Genomic DNA, 27926 nt, shown 5'->3' on the forward strand with positions numbered 1-27926 from the left:
GGGAATGCTTTGGCATAATCCTTGGTGAAAGAGGGACGCCTGGGGTTTCTCACTGATTCATCCGTTTTGCGTGGAATCCTGTATAAACTGTGTCTGACTTGGGGGGTGGGCGGGAGGAGCCCAGTGGGCCTCATTACAGATGATTTTATCTCTTTGAAATTTCCTTACTGAAAGATTATTTCGCATCATTTGGATTTCCTCCTTTTAAATCTGAACAATTTGGCTGCTAGTGGAAGTAATTAGCTGAAAATGTTCTGGTGTTTTTGGCACAATTAGCATTTTTACTCTTCTTAATTTAATCGAATCTTAGGATTTTATTGCTGGGAGAGCCCTTAGAAGATCAGAGCGAGAACAGCAGCAGGGCTCTCTGCAACAGGTCCAGAGCTCTTGCTCATGTCTGGCTGGAGAGGAGACATAGTACTTTAGCTGGGGAACAGGGAAGACCCGCAGCTGATCTAAGGAAACTGTTATTATGATGGGTTTGTGCTTTTGTGATCCCTTTTGAGTGCATATACTATTACTTACTGAATTTACCAGTTTATTACCTTGGATAGGCTTCCGTGGTGGCTCAGCGGTAAAGAATCCACCTGCTAATGCAGGAGACGCAAGTTCAAACCCTGGGTCGGGAAGATTCCCTGGAGGAGGAAGTGCAACCCACTCCAGTATTCTTGCCTGGGAAATCCCGTGGACAGAGAGAAGCCTGGCGGGCTACAGTCCTTGGAGTTGGCAAAAGAGTCAGACATGATTTAGCAACTAAACAACATCAACAACAAACAGCCAACTTAGAAATCGTGGTGGCTTAACACAACAAAGATTTATTGGTTGCTGACATACCATATCCAATCACAGTCAGGATGGGGAATGTCTGTCTTTCTCTGCACATATACTCAGGGACTTGGGCTGATAGAGACCATACCATCTTGGAGCCTCTTAGGACACATGCCTTTCAGGTTGCCATGGCAGGGAAGAGAATTCACACCTACTCTTCACTGCCTCTGCCCTGAACTGTAGTCATTTTGCTCACAGCTCATTGATCAGAACTGGTCACATGACCCTGCCTAACTGCAAAGGGCTGGAGATATTGATGAGCATTGTCAGGGAGAAGGGATGCATGGTATTATGTTTATAAAAACTGCATATTGAAAAAACTCAGCCTCTTGTTTTCTGGATCTACCAAGTTTCATTACCATCCCAATTTTCTAAGCCTCGGGGCTCATAGAAGCCATTATGGCAGTAACTTTTATTGATAGTCTGATGGGGACAGAGAAGCTGCTGCCAGCCCCCGATTAATGGGGTCTGTGTGCCGAGCCTCAGGTAATAGAGAGAGAGAGACAGGGACAGCTGTGATTTCATCGGCTGACCTCTCGCACCAGGTAGTAGGTTGGATTACTTTCACTGTGGACTTCATCTTCCTGGTTGGTTTGTGTGTAGGCTGAAAAATAATCCCTCCCTCTCCACAAAAAAAGGCAAGTCCTAATTGCTGGTAACCAGTTTATACTGTGCATGCTAAGTCACTTCAGTCGTGTCTGACTCTTTGTGATCCTATGGACTGTAGCCTGTGAGGCTCCTCTGTCCATGTGATTCTCCAGGCAAGAATAGTGGAGTGGGTTGCCATGCCCTCCTCCAGGGGATCTTCCCAAGCTAGGGATTGAACCTGTGTCTGTTATGTCTACCTGCATTGGCAGGCAGGTTCTTTACCACTAGCGCCACCTGGGTAGCCCCTGGTGGATATTGCCTTATATATCAAAAGGAGTTGTGCAGATATGATTACGTTAAGAACCTTGAGATGGGAGTGTGTCTTGGATTGTCCCAGAGGCTCTAAATGCTATCAAATGTATCCTTACATGGTATATCCTTACACATGTATCCTTACACGGTGGAAGCAGAGGGAGATTTAACACAGTGGCCACGGAGGCCGAGATAGGAGTGATGTGGCTCCAACCCAAGGGATGCCAACCAGGAGCTGGAGGAGGTGAGGAACGGATTCTACCCTGGAGCCTCCGGAGGGAGTGGGTCTTCCTCACCCTTGATTTTGGCTCGATGATAATGATTTGGCACTTCTGACCTCTGGATATGTGAAAAAGTAGATTTCTCTAGTCTTAAGCCACCAAGTTTTTACAGTAGCCTCAAGAAATTAATACACTTAGGTTTCCTCTTTTTTGGCATTCAGTGGCTCTTGCCCTTCTAACCAGGGCCCTGAGGAATTGGGACTGAGGTGAACACTGGGGAACTGAGTGCTGGCGGAATAGGGCACTCTATACTTTTTTTTACCTTTGCAATTTAAACCATGTGAATTTATCACCTATTCAAGAAATAAATAAAATTAATCTCTGTGGCTCTGGGAACCACTGTAAGTAGATTGTTGTTCAGTGGCTAAGTCGTGTCCAACTATTTGTGACCCCATGGATTGCAGGGTGCCAGGCTTCCCTGTCCTTCACTATCTCCCAGAGTTTGCTCAAACTCACATCCATTGAGTCAGTGATGCCATCCAACCATCTCAGCCTCTATCGCCCCCTTCTCCCCCTGCCATCAGTCTTTCCCAGCATCTGTAGTAGGGGAACACGGTTCATTTTATTTATTCATTTCCATGAGTAACATCCAGTGCAGTTTGTGTTCTGTGCAATGCACCATGGGTTATTCTTTTCAAATTGTCACCCCCACAAACCTTACCATCCCACCTGCTTTAATTTCTTCTCTCTCCATCGTACTTCTCAGGTTTGGGTCTAGGTCAGTAGTAAGACTGAATTAAGTGGGAAAAAATGAATGATGGTATAATGATTATTATGTCTTTAAAAAATATGTATTTATTTACTTATTGGGCTACGTTGAGTCTTAGTTGCAGCACACAGGATCTTTCGTCACAATGTGTGGACTCTCTAGTTGTGATGCTGGCTCAGTTGCTCTGAGGCATGTGAGATCTTAGTTACCCAAGCAGGAATCAGACCTGCGTCTGCTGCATTGGAAGACAGATTCTTAACCAGCTGGACCACCAGGGAAGTCTCAATTATAACTTTTAATTTGAATTTTAAAATGTAATTTAATTAAAAATCTCTTTAGCCTTACCTCTCACTCTTTATCAGGGCTTCCTAACCAGTATGCTGAGACTTAATTCCTCAGCCTTGGGGAGTGTGAGGCAAGGCTGGTGGCTTCCACTTCAAAAATGCTACCCCTGATGCCAGCATGCTCTATTAAGTACATGCTTTTCTGTGTGTGCAGTGATGTGAAAAGGTTGGTAAATACTGATCTAGGTAAAATGTGACCTTATATTAAAAAAAATACATGATGCATGAAAACAGCTATGGAAAACAAACAAGCAAATTTGTTGGGTCTTTGGGAAAATCCTAGTGATTATTTTGCTTCATTGTAGGAACCTTCAGCCTTTTTTCCACTGTGATACTCGTGATAAGGATGGTCATGATCTGGTGCACTCCTGGAGAAGGCACTGGCATTCCTGCAAAGCCTAAAAGCAGGCTCAGATTCAGTGCCTCCCACACAAGCCTGTAGAGAAAAAGAACAGTAACATTTTAGGAAATGATCTTGAGTTTACTCTTATTTACCAAGAAATAAATCATCAAAAACTTGGGTGTGTCTGCTGTCTGTAGGAACCATGTCCTTCTGATTCACCTAAATAACTTACATCACACTAGAGAACCACTGTCCTCATGGAATAACATTTCATATTGTGGCAAGCTGAGTATAAGTTAATTTCAAGCCACCATGTAAGAGATAGATTTTTCTAAAGTATTAGTGATAAGCAAACAAATTTTTTAATGGTATTACATGCTGTATATTAATAAGAACTTCATCAAGTTCAATTTTCATTTGTTGAATTATTTGTTGTTCTGTTGCATCCTGGTGGGTCTGATGATGTTGGTGATGCTGTCTGTTCTTTTATGTTTTCTGGAAAAGTAAGTAAATTAGTATGTCAGTGTAGTACTATCTGAAGAAATCTAAGAGCTATTAAAATGCTTAAAAATAAAATGATCAATTCTTCTTTTGTTCTCTTGACAGGATAATTGAAGCTATCTGCATAGGTTGGTTCACTGCAGAGTGCATCGTGAGGTTCATCATCTCCAAAAACAAGTGTGAGTTTGTCAAGAGACCCCTGAACATCATTGATTTACTGGCAATCACACCGTATTACATCTCCGTGTTAATGACCGTATTTACAGGCGAGAACTCTCAACTCCAGAGGGCTGGAGTCACCTTGCGGGTGCTTAGAATGATGAGGATTTTTTGGGTGATTAAGCTGGCCCGTCACTTCATTGGTCTTCAGACACTTGGTTTGACTCTCAAACGATGCTACCGAGAGATGGTTATGTTACTTGTATTCATTTGTGTTGCCATGGCAATCTTTAGTGCACTTTCTCAGCTTCTTGAACATGGGTTGGACCTGGAAACATCCAACAAGGACTTCGCCAGCATCCCTGCTGCCTGCTGGTGGGTGATTATCTCTATGACTACAGTTGGCTATGGAGATATGTATCCTATCACAGTGCCTGGAAGAATTCTTGGAGGAGTTTGTGTTGTCAGTGGAATTGTTCTATTGGCGTTACCTATCACTTTTATCTACCATAGCTTCGTGCAGTGTTATCATGAGCTCAAGTTTAGATCAGCTAGATATAGTAGGAGCCTCTCCACTGAGTTCCTCAATTAATGCATTGCAAAGCAATTCTTGCATACACTTCATTTGATCTAGTTGATGCTACTTCATATTTATGCGTTTCTTGCTGGGTGAGCACTGCCGTGGTACTGTCATCACCTTGGTAGAGTAAAAATTGTCCTTCCCAGCTGAAGGGATAAAAGAATTTACTTATTATGGAGTAAAGAAGATTGAGACTGCAAAGGAAAGGGAATGTCTCCTAGAATAAATTTTTGGATCTTATTTTATTTAGACTTGTCTCTTCCCTGCCTTGAACAATTACACTTTTTGTGTTTGTTTTAAAGTATATTATTTGAACATTTTAAAACTGAAAGCTACTATTTTCCAAATGTTTTTCCATCTTGTGAATACAGAAGAAGCTTGGAAGTTACAGTGTTTTTTGTTGGAAAGTAACATTTTCATTTCTAAATGTTTTATAATCTCTTATATCAATGTCAGAAGTATCCTGGAAACATATGTCAGATGCAGGAACTGTTTAACAAATACTTTGAAAATTTGGCCAAATTTTAAACTGTAGAGTGGAGCTAGTAGATACAAGCAAGAATAGTATTTGAAAAACTTGTCTGGCATATTTCTCAATTATCTGATTTATTTTTGTTCTTATTCTCCTTATCATACCATAATATAATATGGTATGATAGCATACCTTATTATACCATAATATGATATGGAAGCTTGAGTATGTTCTTCCTTTTCCATTTTGGATCTCTTTTTTCTCTGTTTTGAAATGACTCAAAAGAGTGTTGTATTGTTTAGCATTTTATTGGAGTTCGTTTTATTTGAATTCATTGCTGTTACTAGATGTTAATTGTCCTAACATTCAGATGTCCAAATAAGATTTCCAACATTAAAATGATAATAGAAATAGTTTGATATTGCAACCCATATTTATCTTCTTCTGCTGTTAATGTCTTTTTTTTCCTTTACTAAACACTGTGTGTTTAATAAGACTTAAGATGAAAGGATATTTATGTAACCATTTTATACCAAAGTCATACTTAGATGTTGTCACTGGATTGTCTTAAAAAAGAAATTAAACATTTTCTTACTCTTGGTTGCTGTGTAGCCAAGCCAATTTTAAACCAGCTGAAAGCAATGAATACATCAGTATTTGAGTTGATCTTCACCATTGGCAATTATAGCTATGCCAAAACTTCTTGTAACAACATTGAGTAATATGCCACACTGATCTGGCTAGGTTATTAGGACTAGATAATATAAAACTTATGATGTTAACAATCTGAATTAGAATTTTGCTTTGTTAACCACTTGCCATAAAGCCAGCAATATATAAACACAAAAAACTAAAGTCATTGATTCATGAATAATTTAATATTATACATTGTAATTTAGTGGGGATGGGAGGGGGGAGCAGAGGAGATGGAAATGGGATATATTTATCAAGGGAAGAGTTACCAGAAGTGTTCATTAAAGGAATATTAGCCATCATCTAGTTCATACCTTAAGTAGTACAGGTAGAAAACCAGAGCAAGAGAGGATGTGATTGTGAAGAAGTTAGGATTAAAACCTGAACCTCTGAGAACCTAGTCCAGCAGCTTATTCTTAACACACCCCTGGGTTTCAAGAAAAGCCCTGAGAAGCCACTCTCCTTTGCTGTTGCCACTGCTGAGGTAATAATAGCAAAACCATTCCTTTTCCCTAACTTCCTTTCTTGAGTTTAGGTGATGTTTTGGCCATTAAGACTTTCATCCCAGGACTTCCCTGGCGGTCTAGTGGTTAAGACTCTGAGCTTCCACTCTAAGGGGCATGGGTTCGATCCCTGGTCAGGGAACTAAGATCTCACGTGCCCCACAGTGTGACCAAAAAGCAAACAAACAAAACCCCAAAACAGGACTCTTGCCCCATCTTGCCTACTATCACACACTGGTATGTTACTTATTACATACTCAAACTCTTTTGTTTATTGTATATTCATTGTACTCCAATATATTTGAAATAGATAGCATGGATTTCTCACCTATTTTGATGAAAGCTTTGTCATTTATGCAAGTAATAGGCAAGTGATAGCATCCCCATATTCCTAATAAGACAGCCGTCCATTTTGCTGGCACTGGGAACTCCTCATGAGAATATGTCTTATCTCCCCAAGTCAAGTTTAACTATCCTGAAGGCCTGGATCCCCTCTCTCGCACACACGTTCAGGTCCCCACAGCATTTGTGATAGACTTGGGCATAAACCGTTGACTGATTTGGGAAGAGAAACTACTTTCGGAAAAGGCAAGGGAAAACATATGCCTGGATGTGTGTGTGCGGAGCCACCTGTATGAATACGCAAGCGGACTTTGAGGCTGCCCTGAAGTAACTAGTAAGAAATCTCTTGGTGATGTCAGACTTTTCATAGGACCAGTTCTCATAAAGGAGCATGTTAGATAAATGCTAGTGGTGGTTCAGCCACCCTTGTACTTAAGATGCTGATGAGACCTGATAGACTAGTTCATTCATGACTGAAAAAAGTATATATCATGGATATTGTAGGTTTTTCGGATTGAAGGCATTTACTTATAAGCTTCCCTGAGTGTTATTGTCTTAAAAAATAATAACTGAGTAACACTTATTTCATAGTTGTACTTTCAGAGATTTCTCATCACTCAATCTTCATGGCAGAAATGCTTTCTTTAGGACCTGTATTAGTCCCAGTAAGTCAGATATTATCTTAAATTAGAATGCCTGAGGAGGAAAGAGGAAGTCCAAATGTTTGTTCTCATTTTATCACGCGTGAGCTTATGTGACTTGATCTTACATATAATTTATTTTGTTATCCTCTGAAGTGAGATTCTTCAGGATTAAAGATCCAAAGTTAGGGAACATATTTGAAAGTGAACATACTCTAACAATTCAAGATCTTCTTATCTGTTTGCTTTTACGACTCTATTGTTATTGCTGGCTGCTATAGTTGCCTTTACTTTTCTGTAGGGTTTTATAGTTACTTGCTACACATATTTCTAAGTTCTTACTTTCTTTAAAATGTGGAAATGTATTCTTTCATAGTGGCTATCAGTAAGTCAAAATAACATGTTCTGTTTTTAAACTTTCGTCCAGATGTCCTAGGTCTCCAGTGATTTGGGAGGAGGAGAAATGGGGTTAAGTTGGATGTGGATATTGGAAGAATTTTCTCTGTTGGCTTGGTATTTTCCAGAAGCAGCTTATTTTTCCTCTTTGCTATAGAAATGAAAATTAAAAAAGCTAAAAACTCCTAGCTCTGTTTTACTATTAAAGCTTTTGTAGCTCCAAATTTAATAAATTGAATGCATAGCTTCACAAAATATTCCCAGTGCCCTCTGACCCTACATAAGTGTACACTTATGATATGCAATATACATTCCAATCAAACCTGGTATAAATATTTCATAGGGTTGTAATAAATGACAACTAAAGGGCCCTGGCGGAGAAGGCAATGGCACCCCACTCCAGTACTCTTGCCTGGAAAATCCTGTGAACAGAGGAGCCTGGTAGAGTCGGACTCGACTGAGTGACTTCACTTTCACTTTTCACATTCGTGCATTGGAGAAGGAAATGGCAACCCACTCCAGTGTTCTTGCCTGGAGAATCCCAGGGAAGGGGGAGCCTGGTGGGCTGCCGTCTGTGGGGTCGCAGAGTCGGACACAACTGAAACAACTTAGCAGCAGCAGCAGCAAAGGGCCCTGGGGGCCTTCTGGTTTACCTTGCCTCTTCCTACATCCTTCATTCTATCCAAATGTTTGCAACTTTGCTCCCAGTGGGTTGTGATTTAGCCATCACCACCCATAGGGAGCCCAGCTAGCCCTGGTTTGGCTAGAACTTTCTTGGTTTTAGCACTCACTATACTTCCATCCTGAGAAATCTCTTAGTCTCAGGTGACCTGGTACAGTTGGTCACCCTAGTGTCAGATCAGGCCTCAGAAACCTGATTTTCAGACTTTTGATTCAGCACCCTTTGGACTTACTTTGTTTTTATATTGTAACATCAGAAAGCACGAAGGATTTCTCTTAAAAATGTTTTGGGATCCTTTTTATAGGTCATATAAAAATCAGATGTTGCTTTTAGGTGCCCTGCATGTCAGGAAGGAAGACTTGGAACCAGTGTATAAGGAACTCAGATTTTCAATAGAGTTTTTAAATTGCAAAACTTCACAGTTGTGCACTTACTCACATGTAAGCAAATAAGGGCAGTTATTTCATAGTTTATCATTGCATTATTTAGAAGGGCCATGTTGAGAAATATCAGAGCTGAAGAGGAAGTAACATGGGTTGAAACTTTAATGGAATGTTCTGGAAAAATTCCACTTTGGTCAGGGAAGGTTTCATACACTTCTCTGTTTGTTCAGCATGCTTTCATATGGTGTTTTGCTTCCTGCTTTTCCAGACCCATCTGTACTTGGAGGACTGGGCATGTCAGTTCTGCCCCTGTAAGTAAGCTAATAATTTGCTGCCCCATGCAGTTGAGCCTTCCATAGACTTGTAAAATGTCACCCGCAAGCATGACTACATTGTCCCATTCTGTCATTAACTTTTATTTTGCTTTTAACAATTCCACACTTATACCTAAACTTTGGGATTTTTGCAGTTCTCCCAGACATTCCTCTCCGCTACTGAGATTTTGAAGTGGTATTGTGGTGGTGGTTTAGTCACTATGTCATGTCCAACTCTTGTGACCCCATGGACTATAGCCTGCCAGCCTCCTCTGTCCAGGCAAGAATACGCAACTGGGTTGCCATTTCCTTCTTCAGTGGATCTTCCTGGCTCAGGGATTGAACCTGAGTCTCCTACGTTGCAGATGGTTTCCTACACTGCAAAATAAATGAAGGAAAAATATGCATAGCTATGGCCACACACATACTTCTCTTGTATCAGAGTTGAGGATTTAAATTCAAATACTGCTCTCCATTAAGGAAGTCAAATTTTCCTGTCCCCTGCTTTGTCATGCATTGTCATTTTTACCGCTAAGCCTCCAGGGAAGCTCGCAGACATTTCTAATAAGCACTTGAACTTTTGACTATTGGTGTGGCTCAATCGTCAGTTTATTATTTGTTAAGAAATTGAATTGGATAATCTGCATTTATGCTACCAGTTCAGTTCAGTCGCTCAGTCTTTGCGACCACATGGACTGCAGCATGCCAGGCTTCCCTGTCCATCACCAACTCTTGGAGTTTATTCAAACTCATGTCCACTGGAGAAGGAAATGGCAACCCACTCCAGTGTTCTTGCCTGGAGAATCCCAGGGACAGGGGAGCCTGATGGGCTTCCGTCTATGGGGTTGCAGAGTTGGACACGACTGAAGTGACTTAGCAGTAGCAGCAGCATGTCCATTTAGTTGGTGATGCCATCCAACTATCTCATCCTAATTTTGAACACATTAATTTTACATAGCTTTGGTGAGAATCCTTTGATTTATATTTTAGAATATCAACACTATCCCAATATACATTTAGTAGATGAAAGCCAGAGGGAATATATATTATTTGGAGTTCACTTGGAGTTCACCTACCAGGACTAAGTAATGCTATACCATTTATGTCTGGAGTAGTATTTTTGTTTAATTTATACAACATTGTATTGAAACTAAAACTAAAATTTCCCATGACTTTATACTGGGTAGGTTTTCCCCTCCTAGACTTCAATTATTTTGATTGTTTTGAAATAATTCTGTAGTTCTACCCATGACCAAGTAGAGGTCATTTGTGGTGTGTATTGTTATAAAGTGTTTTTTTTCTGTTTTTCTTTTTCATTAAGAAGTGTAAATAATGACAGGTGTTTTTGCTGTATTAAAATACAGTGATTTGTTCAACTTAACATACGGCTTTTTAACTGTGTGTTATAAGTTTTATCTTGCGGGTCCAGTGGATTTCCATGCTTTCCTTCTGTACAATGCAGAGTACAGGAGAATTTTACTTCCTTAGTGGAGAGCAGTATTTGAATTTAAAAACCTCAACTCTGATATAAGAGAAGAGTGTGTGTGGCCATAGCTATGCATATTTTTCCTTTCATTTATTTTAGCCATAGCCACTCTTTCATGTGAAATGTTTGAAAGTAAAATGCAAAATTATGAAATCAATATAATGATTTCAGGTCCATGTGAAAGGCTGTTTATTTTGTTTAGATTTTTTTGCTTTGAGATAAACTGCCTAAATTCTTACCTGTATTTTTACTGATTCAATAATCTTTACCAATGGAAAGTTTTTTGTTTTTGTTTTTTTTATAAAAAATAAATAATTCAAATTATATAATAGTATAGTTTTAAAATTATAACAATGGGTCATGGTTCCCTTCTTGAAAGCTTCGGCTTACATAAGAATCACTTTTAATTAGCTCTTCCAATAAACTCAGTTTAAAAAGATCAGAAAGAAATTGAACACATGTAGTTTGTGTCTTTTTCTTAAATACAGTTTTATTAATGCACTTTTCTGTGCTCCAGTGCATGGCAGAGATAGTAACATTGTAGCATGCAACAAATTAGGTGCATCCACTTTTTATAATAAGTAAGTTTCCAAACATTAGTATGAAAAAAGTTTGTAAACTTCATCATATTTCATATACATAATAATGGATGTGTACAGGAATTCTAGTAGGGAATTCTTTTAACCTGTGAGTCATCTTTCTATTGTGTTACTATCTCCTGATCTGTTTGTTCTTTAGATTTGACTTTTTATATATGTAAGAATGAAGTCTCTTAGGAAGAGCATACTTGCATGGGGATCAGACTCATATCAAGTTATTGAATAGCAGCTATGTATGAAATCAGATTGGAGGAATTACAGCATTTGACTTAATGAGAATTTTTGTCAGCTAATAAAAGGATGTGATTTCCTGATCCCCTAAAAAGTTTTCTGAGGGGTAGCTGGAGATGAAAGGATGAATACCTTCTTTTTATTATTTGTTCTAAATCTTTTCTGCCTTTCCCTTCCTTACTTTAGTAATTCACTTCCTATTCTGTTTAAAACCACACAAGTGAGGTTAAGCATGTCTTCACCATGCCAAGAGGCAAGCAAGGGGCTGGAAAGAAGAATGAGAAATAGCTACAGGGTATTTGACAAAATTGATTGATCAATTGTTAACATTGTGGTTTTGTTGATAAGCTTTAGGAGATTTGGGAAGATTAGGGGAGTTAAAAAGTGGAACTAAATAAATATAAGGTGGTATTAACAATGTGCGTGGTTTTTTGTTTTTTTTTTACAACTGGAGATATAATTCATATACCATAAAATTTATCGTTTTTAAAGTATGTAAATCTGTAGTTTTTCGTAGAGTCACAGAGCTATGTAACCATCACTACCAAATGTTCTAATTCTAGAACATTTTCTTTTTCATTTTTGGCTGCCCTGGATCTTTGTTGCTGCGCGTGGGCTTTCTCTGGTTGTGGCGAGCGGGGGCTACTCTCTAATTGTGATGCGCAGGCTGCTGGCGTCTCTGGTTGTGGAGCATGGGTTCCAGGGCACACGGGCTTCAGTAGTTGTGGGACATGGGCTCAGTGGTTGTGGTGCATGGGCTTACCCTGTGGCTTATGAAATCTTTCTGGTGCAGGGATCAAACCTGTGTCCCCTGCATTGGCAGGCGGGTTCTAACCCACTGTGCCACCAGGGGTACCTAACACATATTCATATACCCCATACTCTTTTGCAGTAACTCCTCACTCCTCCCTTACCCGTCTCCTGACAACCACTAATCTGCTTTCTGTCTCTAGGGATTTGCCTATTCTGGACATTTCATATAAATGGAAACGTGGCCTTTGTGTCTGTCTTTTTTCACTTAGCGTAATGTCTCAAAGTTCATCCATGTTGTAGCATGGATCAGTACTTCATTCTTTTTATTGTTGAATACTTTTCTATTGTATGGATATACTACATTTTGATTATCCTTTTCTCATTTAATGGACATTTATGTTATTTTTACTTTTGGACTGTTGTGAACAATGCTATTATGAACATTCATGTACAAGTTTTGTGTAAACGGTATGTTTTTCGTTTTCTTAGTATATACCCAGGATGAGATTCCTGGGTCATATGATAAGTGAAAATCGCTCAGTCATGTCCAACTCTTTGCAGACCCATGGACTATACAGTCCATGGAATTCTCCAGGCCAAAATACTGGAGTGGGTAGCCTTTCCCTTCTCCAAGGGATCTTCCCAACCCAGGAATTGAGGTGATAACATCATGTTTAACTTTTTGAGGAGCTCTCATACTGTTTTTCGAAGCAAGTGAACCATTTAATATTCCCACTAGCAATATATGAAGGTTCCATTCTCTCCAACAATTATTTTCCTTGTTCTTCTTCTATTTTTTTTTTTTTTTAAATAACAGCATCCTAGTGTGGGTATGAGTTAGTATCTCACTGTGATTTTGATATGCATCTTCCTAATATCTAATGATGTGGAGCATCTTTTCATGTGCTTATTGATTATTTATTTACCCTCTAGGGAGAAAAGGCTGGTCAAACCCTTAACCCATTTAAAAAAAATTTTTTTTAATTGTTGACTTTTAAGAGTTCTTTATATATTCTGAATATTGAACTTTATCAGATACATGGCTTGCAGATATTTTTTCTCAGACTAAAGAGTTGTCTTTTCATTTTCTTAATGGTATCATTTGCAGTACACAAGTTTTAACTTTCAGTGTAGTCCAGTTTTATTTTTTCTCTTGTCTTTTATGCTTTTGGTGTTGTATCTTTTTTTTTTTAAATAAATTTATTTATTTTAGTTGGGGGCTAATTACTTTACAATATTGTAGTAGTTTTTGCCATACATTGACATGAATCAGCCATGGCTTTACATGTGTTCCCCTTCCTGGACCCCCCTCCCATTGGTGGTGTATCTTAAGGAACTCAAGGTAATGGAGATTTACTCCTATGTTTCCTTCTAAAATTGTTATAGTATTAGCTCTTAGTTTCAGGTCTCTGATCCATTTGGAGTTGATTTTTTATATATGGTATGAGATAGGGGTCCAACTTCATTCTTTTGGAGGTGGATATGCAGTTGTCCCTGTATCATTTGATGAAAAGACCATTCTTCCCACCATTGAGTGGTATTGGCATACTTGTCAAAAACTGGATAACCATGGATTTGTGGGATTCTCGGTGCTTTCCCAGTGATCTACATGTCTGTTCTTATGCCAAAACCACACAGAAGACTATAGCTTTGTAGTAAGTTTAGAAGGCAGGAAATATGAGTTCCTCTTCTTTTACAAGGTTGTTTTAGCTCTCTGGGTTTCTCCCATTTTCATACGAACTTGAGAGTCAGCGTATCCGTTTCTGCAAAAAAGGCAGTTGGAAGTTTGATAGAGATTGCATTGAATCTGTAGATCAGTTAGGGGAGTTTTTCCATCCTAACAATATTAAGTTTTTCAATCCATGGACATAAGATGTCTTTCCATTTACTTAAGTCTTTAATTTCTTCCAGTGTTTTATGATTTTCACTGTACAAGTCTTGTGCTGCTTTGATTTAATTTATTCTTAAGTGTTTAATTCTTTTTGATGCTATTATAAATGGAATTGTGTTCTTAATTTATTTTTCAGATTGTTCATTTCTAGTGTATAGAAATACAACTGATTTTTGTATATTGATCTTATATCTTATAACCTTGCTGTACCTAGTTATTAGTTTTGGTTTTTTTATTGTTTTCCATATATATATACACACATATATATATAAAAGATAATGTTATCCACAATGAGAGAGAGTTTAACTTTATACTTCCTTTTTTTCTTTCTCTTGCCTAATTACCCTGGCTAGAACTTCTAGTACAATGTCAAATAGCAGATGTGAGAATGGACATCCTTATCTTTTTCTTGACCTTAGCGGGAAAACATCTAGTCTTACACCATTAAGTATAATGTTAGTATGCCCATGATCAGGTTGAGGAACTTGTATTCCTAGTTTCTTAAGTGTTTTTTTTTCTTTTTCCACAAAAGGGTGTTGGATTCTAACAGTGTGTTTTAATGAAGAAATAGACAGATTTTGTTGTGAATTGAGTTGTTGTAGTGTCTGTGAGTTTCTAAATCTATACAAGATGCTAATCAGGTTGAAGCCATAGAAGTGCTTTGTTGATGGTTTTTACAGTTTGCCAATTGATATACATTTAATGGTTTCTAAGGCTATTAAACTGATTCTCTTCATTAACCCAAGTTAATTTGAGTTTGTGTTCACTTGCCTGAAGATATAGAGACATACAGACACAAGAGATAATTTGTTTCTGTTGGTTGGTTTAATTTAATGCCTTTTTATTACCTGACGTTTTGCTTCTCAGACTTGGATGTTATAGGAGTACTAGGAGAATGCCAGAGGGTTTTGATAAAGGCAGACTCTATCTCCCTGAACAGTCAGGGTTAGAACCCTTGCAATTTTCTTCTTCTGCCTGTTTTGAGGATACCGTGATGGAAAAGCTTCCTAGTGTGTTTAAATCTGCATCTTTTCATTGTTCTTTCAGAAAGTGCAAATATCACTGAATTGCTGGGATGCAGAGGAAACCATCTTAAAAACAACACTTGTTAGTTAATTAACCTGCAGTACTGCTGTAGGAAAGTTATTATTATTATTATTATTAGTCCTTTTTTTGTGTGTAGTAGGAGTTTTGCCTAATTTGTGGGGTACACAAGGGTGACCGTCAGCTGCCCTCACCCTGGCAGATGCCCTTTGAAAAAACTCTCCTGTTCTGCTCAGAAGACCTATTCTGAGGTTCCTTTACACAAAGACTAAGCCCAGATTTTTAAATATAATCCCTTGCCATCCTTATAATCATTTTGTAATTCCTCTAGGAAATTATGTTAGGAAAATAATTGGAGAAAAGTTCAGTGTATTTGTAAGCAGCACTTCCCCAAATGGTTTGGAAGATCACTGGCAAGGTCGAGTTTTCAAGTCTGACTATCTTTTACTGGATTTTTTCTCATGAGTAATGTTGCTAATGTAGTATTTGACTAAATACTACGTAATATTATAATAAGTTCTCTTATACATATGCCCCAAAGACTTTTGGTTAATGTCTACATTTTTAATAAATCTCATGAATGTGCTGGGTGAATATTAATAATTTTCAGTGGAAATGTGAATATCAAACCTAATAGAGTTATGATCCAAGATTTTGGGCACGCTACATCTGTAACGTTACATGTTTACTAAAGATGTCTGGGAAAAAAAAGGTTTTAAAGAGAGGTCTGCTGCTGCTGCTGCTGCTAAGTTGCTTCAGTCGTGTCTGACTCTGTGCAACCCCATAGACGGCAGCCCACCTGGCTCCCCCGTCCCTGGGAGTCTCTAGGCAAGAACACTGGAGTGGGTTGCCATTTCCTTCTCCAATGCATGAAAGTTAAAAGTGAAAGTGAAGTCGCTCAGCCGTGTCCGACTCTTAGCGACCCCATGGACTGCGGCCTACCAGGCTCCTCTGTCCATGGGATTTTCCAGGCAAGAGTACTGGAGTGGGTTGCCATTGCCTTCTCCAAAAGAGAGGTCTACTTTCCTAAAAATGTATTCAGTACTACTCTTAACTATTCTTAGAAATAGTAGAGTTTCCAATTATTACTCATTGAATGCTTGAATAATAGCCACAATTCCTAAAATTTATACAGTAGTGAAAATTATGGCAGTTTTTCACAAGAAATAATGTACTAATGTTTTATAATTCTTTTATTTTTGCTTCGTACTTTTATTAAGCATTCTGAAAATAAATCTCTGACCCTTGTTGGTCATCCTAAGAAACAAAATTTGCTAAGAGAGGAAAAAATGTATAACTGGCAGTATATACAGGGAATTAGGCTCCAGAAGTAGGGGTTGTGTGTGCATGCTGAGTCGCTTCAGTCATGTTTGACTCTTTGCAACCCCATGGACTGTAGCTCACCGGGCTCCTCTGTCCATGGGGATTCTCTAGGCAAGAATACCGGAGTGGGTTGCCATGCCCTCCTCCAGGGGATCGTCCTGATCCAGGAATCGAACCTGTGTCTCCTGCATTCAGGTGGATTCTTTACCCACTGAACCACCAGGGAAGTCCTAGGTAGGGGTTATTGATTGTAAAGATGCAACAGCAGCTGCCTGAGGGAGTGTGGCCATTCTGATGTCTCTCCTCCTACCTCTCAGGGTTGGCATCACTCTCAGCAGAGTGGCATCTCTGCATCTCTCCCAGTAACTTCTCCACTTGTTCATTTCCACTGACTGATCCTCTTCTTTTTACCCTGTTCAAATTCCAAAGTAGCATTAGCTTAGCCTTACCATCACCCAGCTTGGCGAGTGGTTTCCCAGGCTTGGGGAAAGCAGTCTTTCTAGGTGGGGCATGTTGCTGAGGGCAGGGCAGTTTCCCTGAGGCGTGCCATTATACAGTTTGCAGAGCTACTGCACTGAACCACACCCTGGGCCAACACATTTATGGTGTTTTGCTATTTGGATGTGATGAACAGGCAGGAGCAGATACTTAGTGATTGGTCTTGTCTAGGGTACTTGAAGGAAAAAGCTCAGCCAGAATTCCAAGTGCGGTTGTGATCAGTCACAGGTACAAGAGTGAGGATGGACCTGGGGGCAGGAATAGTGGCTGGTTGAGATGTTAAGACCGTGAGCAACACAGGAGGGCCCAGTGGGCTGAAGAGAGAGTGGGAGTAAAAAAACAAAAGAAGTGGCGGGTTTGTGGCTGTCTCTAGAAGTACAAGTGTTCGAAGTTGGTGGTATGTTGGGTTAATTACTAAATAAGCGGGTTTCTAGATTCCTTCACACAAAGGAGCACTTAACTTGGTATTTACCCTTACCAATCCTTTCCCACACCCTCTGCTATTAACCAATGTCAGGACATTTTTTCAGAGAAGCAATTGCGTTTGGTGCCAAGGAAAACTCGAGGGTGCTTTGTGCCTGTTCCTGTGGAAATCAGCAGGAGGCTCCACAACCAGCTGATGACTGACATCACTGTGGATGTGGAATTCAGGTTGTGAATCTTTCTGGTTACTCTGTGTGTAGCTGTTTTGATGGAAGCTTCCGTTTTTCCATCCACAGTCTTAAATTCCTTTATTTATGTGCCATCAAGAATGAGGTTACCAATGTTTTGCTTGAATTTTCCAAATTTGGGGTGTTATTTGTCATTATTGTTGTTATTTATTCAGGTACATAGTCTAATTTTTTTGAATCCCATTTTTGTTTCTCTTATTTTGGTCTAATTTGTCAATTTAATAAGCAATTCCTGTTGAACTTTGCTTTAGAACAGTATCTTTGAGCATTTAATTTAATTATTAGGTGAAAATAAGTAGAATATTTTTTTCTCTTAATATCACTTGGACTTTGACAGAGGAAATGAGTGCTCTGTCAGACCTAAAAAAACTTTACCTTGTCATTAACTTATCTTTATATTTAGGCATAAAGAATACTGGAATTTGCATTTTAAGGAAAACATTTTAATGTGAATACAGTTAGTAATAAGATTTTTTCACTGAATGTCATTGCATCAGACTACTCAGTAATTAAAAATACTTAGACACTGTAAGTTTTTGGACTAGAGCTGAAATCTGGGGTATATTTTTTCCACTTTATGTACTATCAGTCGATCACTTTTTTGCTTTTAGGGTCCCAGACTGATGGCTTAAATGTTAATGCACGGAATGGCCTATGACTTGTATTTGTATTATCTCTCATTTTATATACAGCCATTGACTGGAAATATCCAAAGATAAACTGTTACACTGTTTCTAACTTGAAAGTAAAGAATAGATCTCCTTTTGTAAAGGTCACAGAATGTAGAATTTTTAAAATATACATACCAAGTTATGGATTTTATTTCGTTTATTTATATAAAGGTAAATGTATGTCTGTTTTGCCCTAAAAACTGTCAAAGAGATTCAGTCATTTTTATGTCACAATAGTTCAGCTTTATGTTAAAAAATGATAGGAAGTGTTTTTATTTGATGTACTTTAAAATTTGCTTTTTGCCCAAGTTTAATTTTGCTCAGTAAACTCATCCTTCATGGGACCAAGTCCTTTCTCTTTAGTTCAGAATAGCTTGAATTTTGATGCACATCTTTGCTATTTTCAGACCAAGCTGAAGTAGCCTTATATCAAAGGTAGCCTTATGTGGAGAGCCTTATTGGGAAGATTTTAGAGTATTTAATTTCTAGTATTTTTTTCCCCTTGAATTCAGAATCTTGGGTATTTCTGGACATGTAAAACTTTGAGAAGAATTCTGAATTCTCTGTTTGGTTCTTGGTAAAATATGTTAAGCACATTGAAAATGTCTTTAGACTTCCTGACATTTGTATTTATGTTAAGTAAAGTTATACCTCAGTTTTTCTGTTGAATTTTGTACTGTCATGATAAAGTTCGCCAATGAATAAACTGCTGTGTATGTATGTGATAAAGATATTTGCCTTAAAATAGAGCACTCCTGTTTTGCAAACAGTCTGCCGTCAAATCGTCTTTCCAGTTATTCATATTTCTGTGTGCCTGGTGAATGGTGCCCTGATCAAGTCCATGGAAGTAGGAAAGAAGATGAATACTTTTTCATTGTTAATAATCTAAACCTGGATTAAAATAATACCTTGGACATATAAAAATTTTATGGACAAAATACTGAGTGTAGTGTGACATTTACTGCTAAATATAGCAAATGACTGAACAGGTAAATTGTCTGTTGGTTTTAACTGTTATTTTCATCGACCCTATTCTCAATGAGAGTAGTGATTCAAAAATGTGTGAATGTCCATTCTACCATATGGTCTATACCTCTGCTGTGTGTTCATAACTACTGCTAAGTCTCATTGCTAATGGCCATTGCCTGTATCATAGAGGAATAGACGTACTGTCAACCAATAGGCAGGGTAATTTGGATAGTAAAGATTGTATCATAGTTTGGGATTTGAGATAATAATTTTATTATTTAATATCTCTTTCAGGAATGATGGTTTAAATGGACATCACTTTTAACTTCTAATAAAAAGGTTCTTAAAATAAGCTCAATTTATGTGGCATAATTTTGTTTTCTGCTTTAATTTGGAATTAGTAAAGTATGCAGTCATTTGGATCATAGCTTTTCTTATTCAGCTCCATGACTTACATATTTATGTCAGATCTTTAATAGTATCTATAAATGTTCATCAACTATTTAATTAGTCGTTTCTTTAGTCCCTAAGGAAATATTTTATTAATAACTTTGTTATGATATATATATGTTATATGTACATCTGAAAAAAAACCTGTACAGCTTGACCATTTGATAGTTAATAAATTCTGACTTTGAGAACCACCTACAGCTGATACTAAATTGTTCCTATCTGTTGCCATTGACTTCATTGATTAATGTAATTCATTCTTGGTAGACTTATTTCCCTTTTGTTTTGAACCCAGACTTCACTTTGCAATAAACTAATGGTGGATGAAGCACAAAAGGTGTCTCCTGACTGTGACAACGTTTCTTACTGTCATGAGGCTTTGAATCAATCATTTGATATTCCCTGGCTTGCTTTCACATTCTCTCTTTCTCCCCTTTAACTGTGCCTCTCAGTGGTAAGAACATCAATGCTCTACATGAGGTAAGTGTCCAGGCGAAGATGATGGGTAGCTGTAGGCACCTAATATATGTTGAGTTGAATAAAAAGCCTTGGAGCTTATACCTTCTAAATGCAGTACTTGTTTAGAGTATGTTCTCAGGGCTCAAGATTGCTGCCAGATCCTTTCAGTTTTCCTAATGAAAGGCTGTGTGACCCTCCCCCCTCCCCTTCCTACCCCAGGTCTCTCTGTGTGATCCCTGTCCACACCCCACACTCACATTCTTGACATTCTTGGACTCCAGCGGCCCCTCTGATTTGGGTGCTGCTCTAGCCCCACTGATGGAAGCACCTTGCCCTGGTACCACCCCAATGGCCTGGCGGAGTCATCCCAGGATGGATGCCAGCGGTGCCTCAGGCCAGGATTTCCTGAGGGCAGAGTCCTGCGTGTCCAACTGTCTCAGCAGGTTCTAGCAACAGGCTTAATTGTGAAGATCACCGCTCCAGGAGCTGATGAAAGGACTTGCAAGGGCACAGAAGTAGGTACCTTCCTGAAGAGCTGTTGAGCCTGGTTCAAACACTTCATTCCAGGGTCTCTGATGACCGAGCGTTGGAAAACAGTCTAGTCAGCCTGAGTGCTGAGGTGAGGTTTCCTTTGTTTCATTGCTATTAAAGTTATTGCTTCAAGAACTGAGCATCAACTATTAAAACAGTGGGGATCATGAGAAGTTTGTCGATAATTGCATTTGAGATAGGAATCCATTCGTCAGGTAACACTTATGTGTTGTTAATCAGAGTGATGACTTCTAAGCCACAGGGTTTGCTTCTCAAGTGAGTTTTTATATTTTATTTTTGGAACTAATCAGGTTTTTGTTTTCTCTTGAGGGAAAACAATAGCAAATGTCAGACTGAACATTGAATGGTTGGCTTATTTCTCACAAATTTAAAAGAGTTACAAGCCAGTGTGTGTGGTTGAAAGTTTTGATATCTGAGAAGGTAATGTTTCAGAAGAATTTTCCGAGTTTTTTTTTCTTCCCTATGTTTCACTGATGTCTCAATTTGACAAGGTAATGGATTTAACACTCAGAAGTTCCATCATTTTTATCCTCTTTACATCTTAGGGTCTGTGAATGTTACCTCTTCATTTGTGTTAGACTGTGAATACAGTGAGGGTCTGATGAATTTTTGGCCAAAAATGGGTTTTGGCACTCGACTGCTAGAGCAGTGTAACCTTTTCAAGGCCAAGGAATTTATGAGTATGTGGGTGGTCCTTCTGTCTGCTGAAAATGTTGAAGTGTTTCTGCTCTGCTCAGTTTGAAGAATTTGTGGAGCTTGAGGTCTTGAGCCAGAGCAGTCAGAGGAAAGAGGAACTTTACTTAGGCAGCAAGTTCTTTTATTGAAGCTTTTACTGTAGGGGCGATTGGACACATCTTAAGAATGAACTGAATTGTGAAACAAACGTTTAAAAATAATCCACATGCTAGAAAACATAGAAAACAGGAAGAGAAGAAATATGCACATGACTCCCTATCCGTGTAACGAGTTACTGTCATTTCTTGGCTTTATTTTCTTCTTTTTGCCTCATTTCTCTCTGTGCTCTGCTCTAGACATACATGTGGAAGACGTGCCCCATCCTTGAGGAGCTCCCAGTGGGAAAAGTGACCATTAATAAAACATTAAAGAGGTCTAGGGGTAGGGTAAAGTGTATGAAATGGCTGCTGTGGATCCTGCAAGATGTTCGCCTCAGGAGACTAGAAAGGCTTCCTGGAGGAATGATACTTAAATTCAGTTTAGGGAGACAGGTCCTTAAGGATTTGCAGCACTTAGAGCAGGGGTCCCCAACTTCTGGGATCTAATGCCTGATGATGTGAGGTGAAGCTGATATAATAATAATAGAAATAAAGTGCACAGTAACTGCACTTGAAATATCCTGAAACTATCCCCCCCAACCCCTGGTCCATGGAAAAATTTTCTTCCAGTCCCTGGTGCCAGAAAGGTTGGGGACTGCTGATTTGGGGGTTTAGAATGCACCAAAGCAAAAGGATTGTTCTGGCCATTTCACGCAGTAAGCAAGTGCACAGAGGAGTGTGTGAGGAGTGTAGTAGGGTGGGCAGACGCCAGATTAGAGAAGGCCTTATGTTTTAGCCAAGGAGGTGAGCTTTACCCTACGGTCACAGATCCACTGGAGGACATAAGTCAGGGGAATGACATGGCAAGGCTTGTCCTTGATGAGGATCGCTCTGTCAGGTAAGTTAGTGGTGGAGAGACACTGGGGACAGTAGGACCAATTAGGAAACTACTGTGTTCATCATCCAGGCAGGAGCAAGTGATGAGAGAGGACCCAGTAGCAAAGTTGACAGAGAAAGAATGAGTAGCTCTCGGTGGGAATATGGGAGGTAACCTGGATTCAGCTCCAGGAGACTGCCCAATGTGGCCAGAGGAGGAAAGGAAGTTGAGCAGCCCAGCAGGGAGATGGGGCTGTTAAACGACTCCCAACAGTCAGGTGAACAGAAAACAGAAAAGTAGTCATTGGATTCAGCAACTTGGAGCTCCAGGTGGCTCAGCTGAAGTTTAACGCTAGGTCTTCTCACATCGAATCCTCACTTTATTTATAGATTGCCCCATGGTCGTGAGGGGATCTCTGGTTACTACGGACCAGCAGCCTGGGCTGTTAGGAGCTGAGCTGGCTTTGAAATCACTTCTGGGATTTAGCCCTGAAGCACGATTGCTGTCTGGTCTTCTTATTGCCATCGCTGGTTAGTTGTGATTAGTTGTTCATACTACTGCAGCTGTGTCCAACAAACCCAGTTTGTGAACTCAATGGGAAATCTTCCTTCTAGTCAAAGGGCTGAAAGTTCAAGTTGTATTGAGAAGATACAAGCAGCTGGACACTAAAGCCAGGCTTTCCAACTCTGATTAAGCAAACTTTTGATCAAAGTTTCTATTTCCCTGAGTCTAACCTTTTCCAAGATATTAGGAAGCACCATTTGAACTTTATTCTAATCATCTGGGAAATCAAGCACATGAGAGCTGTCAGGAGCAGTGTTAACACAGTTTGAACAGTGGAAGTCACAGTAGCATTTTCAGTTAAAAACTAAGGGCAGTTCCACAAAGGTGGTATTTTACTACAAATCATGTAGCTGAAACTGAGTATATTCTTAATCACACTTAGACTCAGGAAATGTGGTATCGTTAATAAACTTCAGCTTTGTTCAAAATGGACTAAAGATTACTAATAATCTTTAATGATGATGAGCCATAAAATCTGATCCAGAAGAATAAAAGGAAAAAAGTGATGGTGTTATGTGCAAGTCTCATCTAATGATATACAGTTTCCTGCAGTGTGATTTTAATATTTAATGAATGCTCTTTTTCATTTATGGAGGTTCTGCAGCCTACTGACTAGTGGAACCACTCTGAGCTTTTACTGATAATTTTTAAAAACATATTTGCAGTGATTTGTTATGTCTCTTGTTCATTCCCCTTTCTGATCAAAAGGAACTATTTTTAAAACTCTTACTGGTTTTTAAAATTGCATAAAAATTGTAGCCAATTTTGGAATATAAAAAATTTATAATTAAATAATTTTGAAATATTAAAAATAGAGTAAAAATTTCCTCTATTCCATATTGAACCCAACACTCACCAACTGATAGGTTTTTGTGCAATATTTCAGGTCTTTTTCTATTATAGTGTTTTTGGCTGCTACTAGATTAAAAAAGCACAGTGACAATAGCCATAAAGATAAGACACAGTTCAAATGTCCATCAACAGATAAATGGATAAACAAAATGTGGGGTATACACACAGACACACACAAAAGGAATACTACTGAGCCTTAAAAAAGAATGAAATTCTGGGACTTCTCTAGCAGTCCAGTGTTAAGACTTCACCTTCCAATGCAGGAGATGCGGGTTTGATCCCTGGCGGAGTAACTAAGATCCCACATGCCTTGTGGCCAAATATAACAAAACATAAAACAGAAGCAACATTTTCACAAATTCAATAAACACTTTAAAAACAGTCCATATTCAAAAAACAAAAAATTTAAGAAAAGGGAACAAAATTCTGATATATGCTACAAAATAGATAAACATTGAAAATATTATACTAAGTGAAGTAAGCCTGATGGCAAAGGAAACGTATATTGTGTGGTTTCACTTATGTGAGGTACCTGGAGCACACCGATTCTTAGAGACAGAAAATAGAATCAAGGTTACCAGCAGCTGGGGGTGAAAGAATGGGGAATTATTGTTTAATGGGTGTAGAGTTTCTATTTGGAATAATGAAAATGTTCTGAAAATGAATAGTGGTGATGACTGCATGATATTCTGAAGATACTTAATGCCATTGAACTGTACACTTAAAAATGGTTAAAATGGTAAATTTTATGTGTATTTTACTATGATAAAAAGAAAAGCACAATGACTATGAACTGTTTGCATCTACTCTAAACACTTAGAAGTTTTATAAAATATACAAAATATGTTAAAAATGCAGTTATACTTGACAGCTTGAAGTTTGTATCAGACACCTTGGACTAAGTTATGCAGTGATAACCAACAACCCCCAAATTTTAATTTCTTGAAGTTGCAAAGGCTTGTTTTTTGCTCATGTTACATGTCTTGTACAGATTGACTGTGATTCTATGCCATATCCTCTTCATTTCAGCATCCAGGATGAAGGCATGGTCTCTGCCTGGGTTGTTGCTATTCTTGTGTCAGAGGACAAAGAGAAGATTGTGGAAGCACTCAGACTCTTGGGGTGTCTGCTCAGAAGTGTCACACTTCATCTTAATCCACATATTTTATTGACAAAGCTAGTCGCATGACCCAGCCTGACATTCTTGGGGTAAGAAAATATGATCCTCCTACAGTGAGAGGCGGTGAATAATTGGGAGCAACAATACAATTACCTTAGGGTTGTAACCAGAAATATGACATCTGTCTCTGGCCATGGGAGGAAGAAAAGGCATCTGTACATATGAGACCTCACTGAAGTGGTGAAGGGTCTGGAATCACACTGTCTGAATGGGACAAGAGCCCTGAGCCTCAGTGTGAGGTCTAACCCCACATCCAGCCACCACAGGATCTCCGCCGTTCTGCTCTTGTATGTACACGTGTGATTGGGCAAAGCTAAGCTATATCCAGAACTCCAGCTGTCAGAGTCTGGGAAAGGTGACTGATTGATTTTGCCTTTCAGTCCCAGTAATTGAGAGGGGAACAGAAAATTAGGTGGGAATGAATGTCAAGGGGCAATTGACTATATCAAGCACAATTACCTAAGAATCCACCTAATAAATGTATAAGATCTTTCTGAAGAAAACTTTAAAATAATGCTGAAGGAGACTATGGGAGACCTGAATGAATAAAAAACATTACATGTTCTTGGATCAGAAGGCATAATATCACACTTAATTATAAAAGTGATTCAGGAGCAATAAGAAACGCTAACTCTTCTTTAAAAGTGGAAATGCTGATGCTGTGATTCATATGAAATAGGAACAGTGTGGAAAACTGAAAAGTCGATCAGTGAATGGGAAATAGCCCTTCCAGATCTTAAAGTACACAAACTCTCAAAAACGAAGTGCATTGATGAATAAAGACAAAGGAATGAAACTGAATAAAAAATTTTAAAGGATTACAGTACATAAGAAAATGTTTATATATGTTAAAAGGACTATCCCAAATCAATGGGAAAAAAATTATAATATGGAAAAAAAAAGTTGAATCCCTACCACAAAGCATGTACCAGAAAAGCTCCAAATAGATAATGATTAAAGATAAACGTACAACATAAAACCATAAAAGTAGAAAGAAACATAAGAGATTTCCTTCATAACTGAAATGAAGAAAGTCTGGCTTTGACAGCAAAGTTCTGCATAGGGGGGGAAAAGAAGGAATGGAGGAAGAAAAGGAAGAAGCCACCATAGTAAGCAAATCAAAGTCAAAAGACAAATGAGAAATAAAGGAAAACAGTGACAAGAAAGCCCTATAAAATACGCAAAATATCAAACACTGAAGGATGCAGATAAAGCAGTGTATTTAGGAGGAAGATTGAAAACATTGTTTAGGGTTCAGCTTAAGGCTAGAGAACAAAAAGACTAGACGCTGAACCCAACAAATGCAGAAAAGACAGACGGATAAAGATAAAAGCATGGATTGATGAAACTAAACAAACAAAAGAGGATCCATAAAACCCAAAGCAAAAGTTTTGTTTTGTTTTTAATAGGCAGCTATCTAGCAAACCAATTGAGAAAAGAGAGAAAGGAGGCAGGGATAAACAATCTTAGGTTAATAGAGTGCACATAACTGCACATACAGTAGAGATTTTTAAAAATCACAAGGAGATGGATTGGATATAGTTTATTGGCAGTTGGCAGTTATTTCCACCTCCTTCGAGTGTCTGTTCCTGACTACAGAGGCTGGAAAGATGAAAACAGCATTTCAAGGAGCTTTCTTGATGAGAATTAGATTTTGCCAGTAGCTGCTCTTGTGTAAGATTTGGTTGGCAGAAGAGAAGCTGTAGTCATGATCCTTTTGACTCTCTTCTTTGGCTGCCAGACAAATTCTTGGAGTGCAGGATTCAGCTTTGAAGGTGTTGGTAGGTGTAGCCGCCCTGGCAGAACCTGGAGTCAGCTGTGGCTTTCCAATTCTGGGTTGCAGCCATTGCTGTGTGTTCCTGAATTCACCTGTACTTATGCAGCCTCTGGTTCCCCATCTTCCTGATGGTGGCAGAGCTGGCAGTTTCTCTGGAGGGTTAGTTCTAGACTGTTCTGGGGAGTCATTTCAGGGGGGCCCACCCAGAGCTCACTCCTCCAGCCCCGTTTCAACAATTTAGTAAGCACCTGGTTCATTGTATTAAATCAGTGCTTCCTGTTCCTTGCACAGATACAACTGATGAACAGAGTACTATCAACAATTCTGTGCCAAGAAATTTGAAAACTTAACTGAATGCATAACTTCCCAGAAAATATAAATTACTGAAATGAACCCACGAAAATGAAAACCTGAGTAGACAATAATAATAAAACTGAAAAGAAAATCAAAATTACCAGTTCCTCTCCCACCTCATACAAAGCTACTAGGCCTCAACAGTTTTATGGGCCGGTTTTCCAACTAAAGATAACCTTTATATATCATGTAGATTGTTCTGGAAAGAGGAAAAATAGGGAATTACTCAACTCACTTTATGAATATTGTATATAACCTTGGTACCAAGACTGGATAAGGAGAGGACAAGAAAAGAAAAAGTCCAATCTCAAAAACATAAATGCAAAAATTCTAATTAAATTAGCACGTTAAATCCAGTATTGTATTAAAAAAATTCATTATGATCATGCAGGGTTTATTTCAGGTTATTAGAAAATAAATTAATTCACTATATTACATTAACAGATCTTTTTCTTGGTGCCAATTTTAAATACAGTTGTATTTAAGACATTGCATTTTCCACTTACAGTACAGTGCTCATGATTTGCAATGCTGTTGGGTTGGCCAAAAATTTAGTTTGGGCTTTTCCATAGCATAACTTTTTGGCCAACCCAATACTTCCTTTCCCTATGAACGTAATTCATATTCAAGTATCAAAAATGTCCTATTATTTTTTTCCAGATCTACTGAGATATAATTGACATACATCACTATATGAGTTTCAAGTGTACAGCGTTAAGGTTTGATTTACATATATTGTGTAGTGAGTACTACAATAAATTTAGTTAACACCCATCTCATAAAGACAATGAAAAGTAATGATGGCACTTGAGATTTTACTCTCTTAATAGCTTTTCTGTGTAGGGAAGCTTATGGCAGTGGAAACCATAATTATCATGCTG

At 38.6% G+C, this 27926-nt stretch overlaps 1 protein-coding gene across 2 annotated transcripts in view; it reads left to right on the forward strand.

The window, feature by feature from the left end:
• Positions 1–5528, forward strand: part of KCNG3 (potassium voltage-gated channel modifier subfamily G member 3) — a 51134-nt gene extending 45606 nt beyond the window's left edge. For both annotated transcript variants that reach the window (XM_081591982.1, XM_081591981.1), the window contains exon 2: positions 4012–5528. In XM_081591982.1, coding sequence (XP_081448108.1) covers positions 4012–4657 — 646 coding nt within the window. In that variant the 3' untranslated portion in view covers positions 4658–5528. The remainder of the gene's footprint in view (positions 1–4011) is intronic.
• Positions 5529–27926: the final 22398 nt, after the last annotated feature.

This window comes from Giraffa tippelskirchi, chromosome 4, assembly GCF_054371585.1.
Source record: "Giraffa tippelskirchi isolate mGirTip1 chromosome 4, T2T-mGirTip1v1.2.pri, whole genome shotgun sequence".
Classification (NCBI taxonomy): Eukaryota; Metazoa; Chordata; class Mammalia; order Artiodactyla; family Giraffidae; genus Giraffa; species Giraffa tippelskirchi.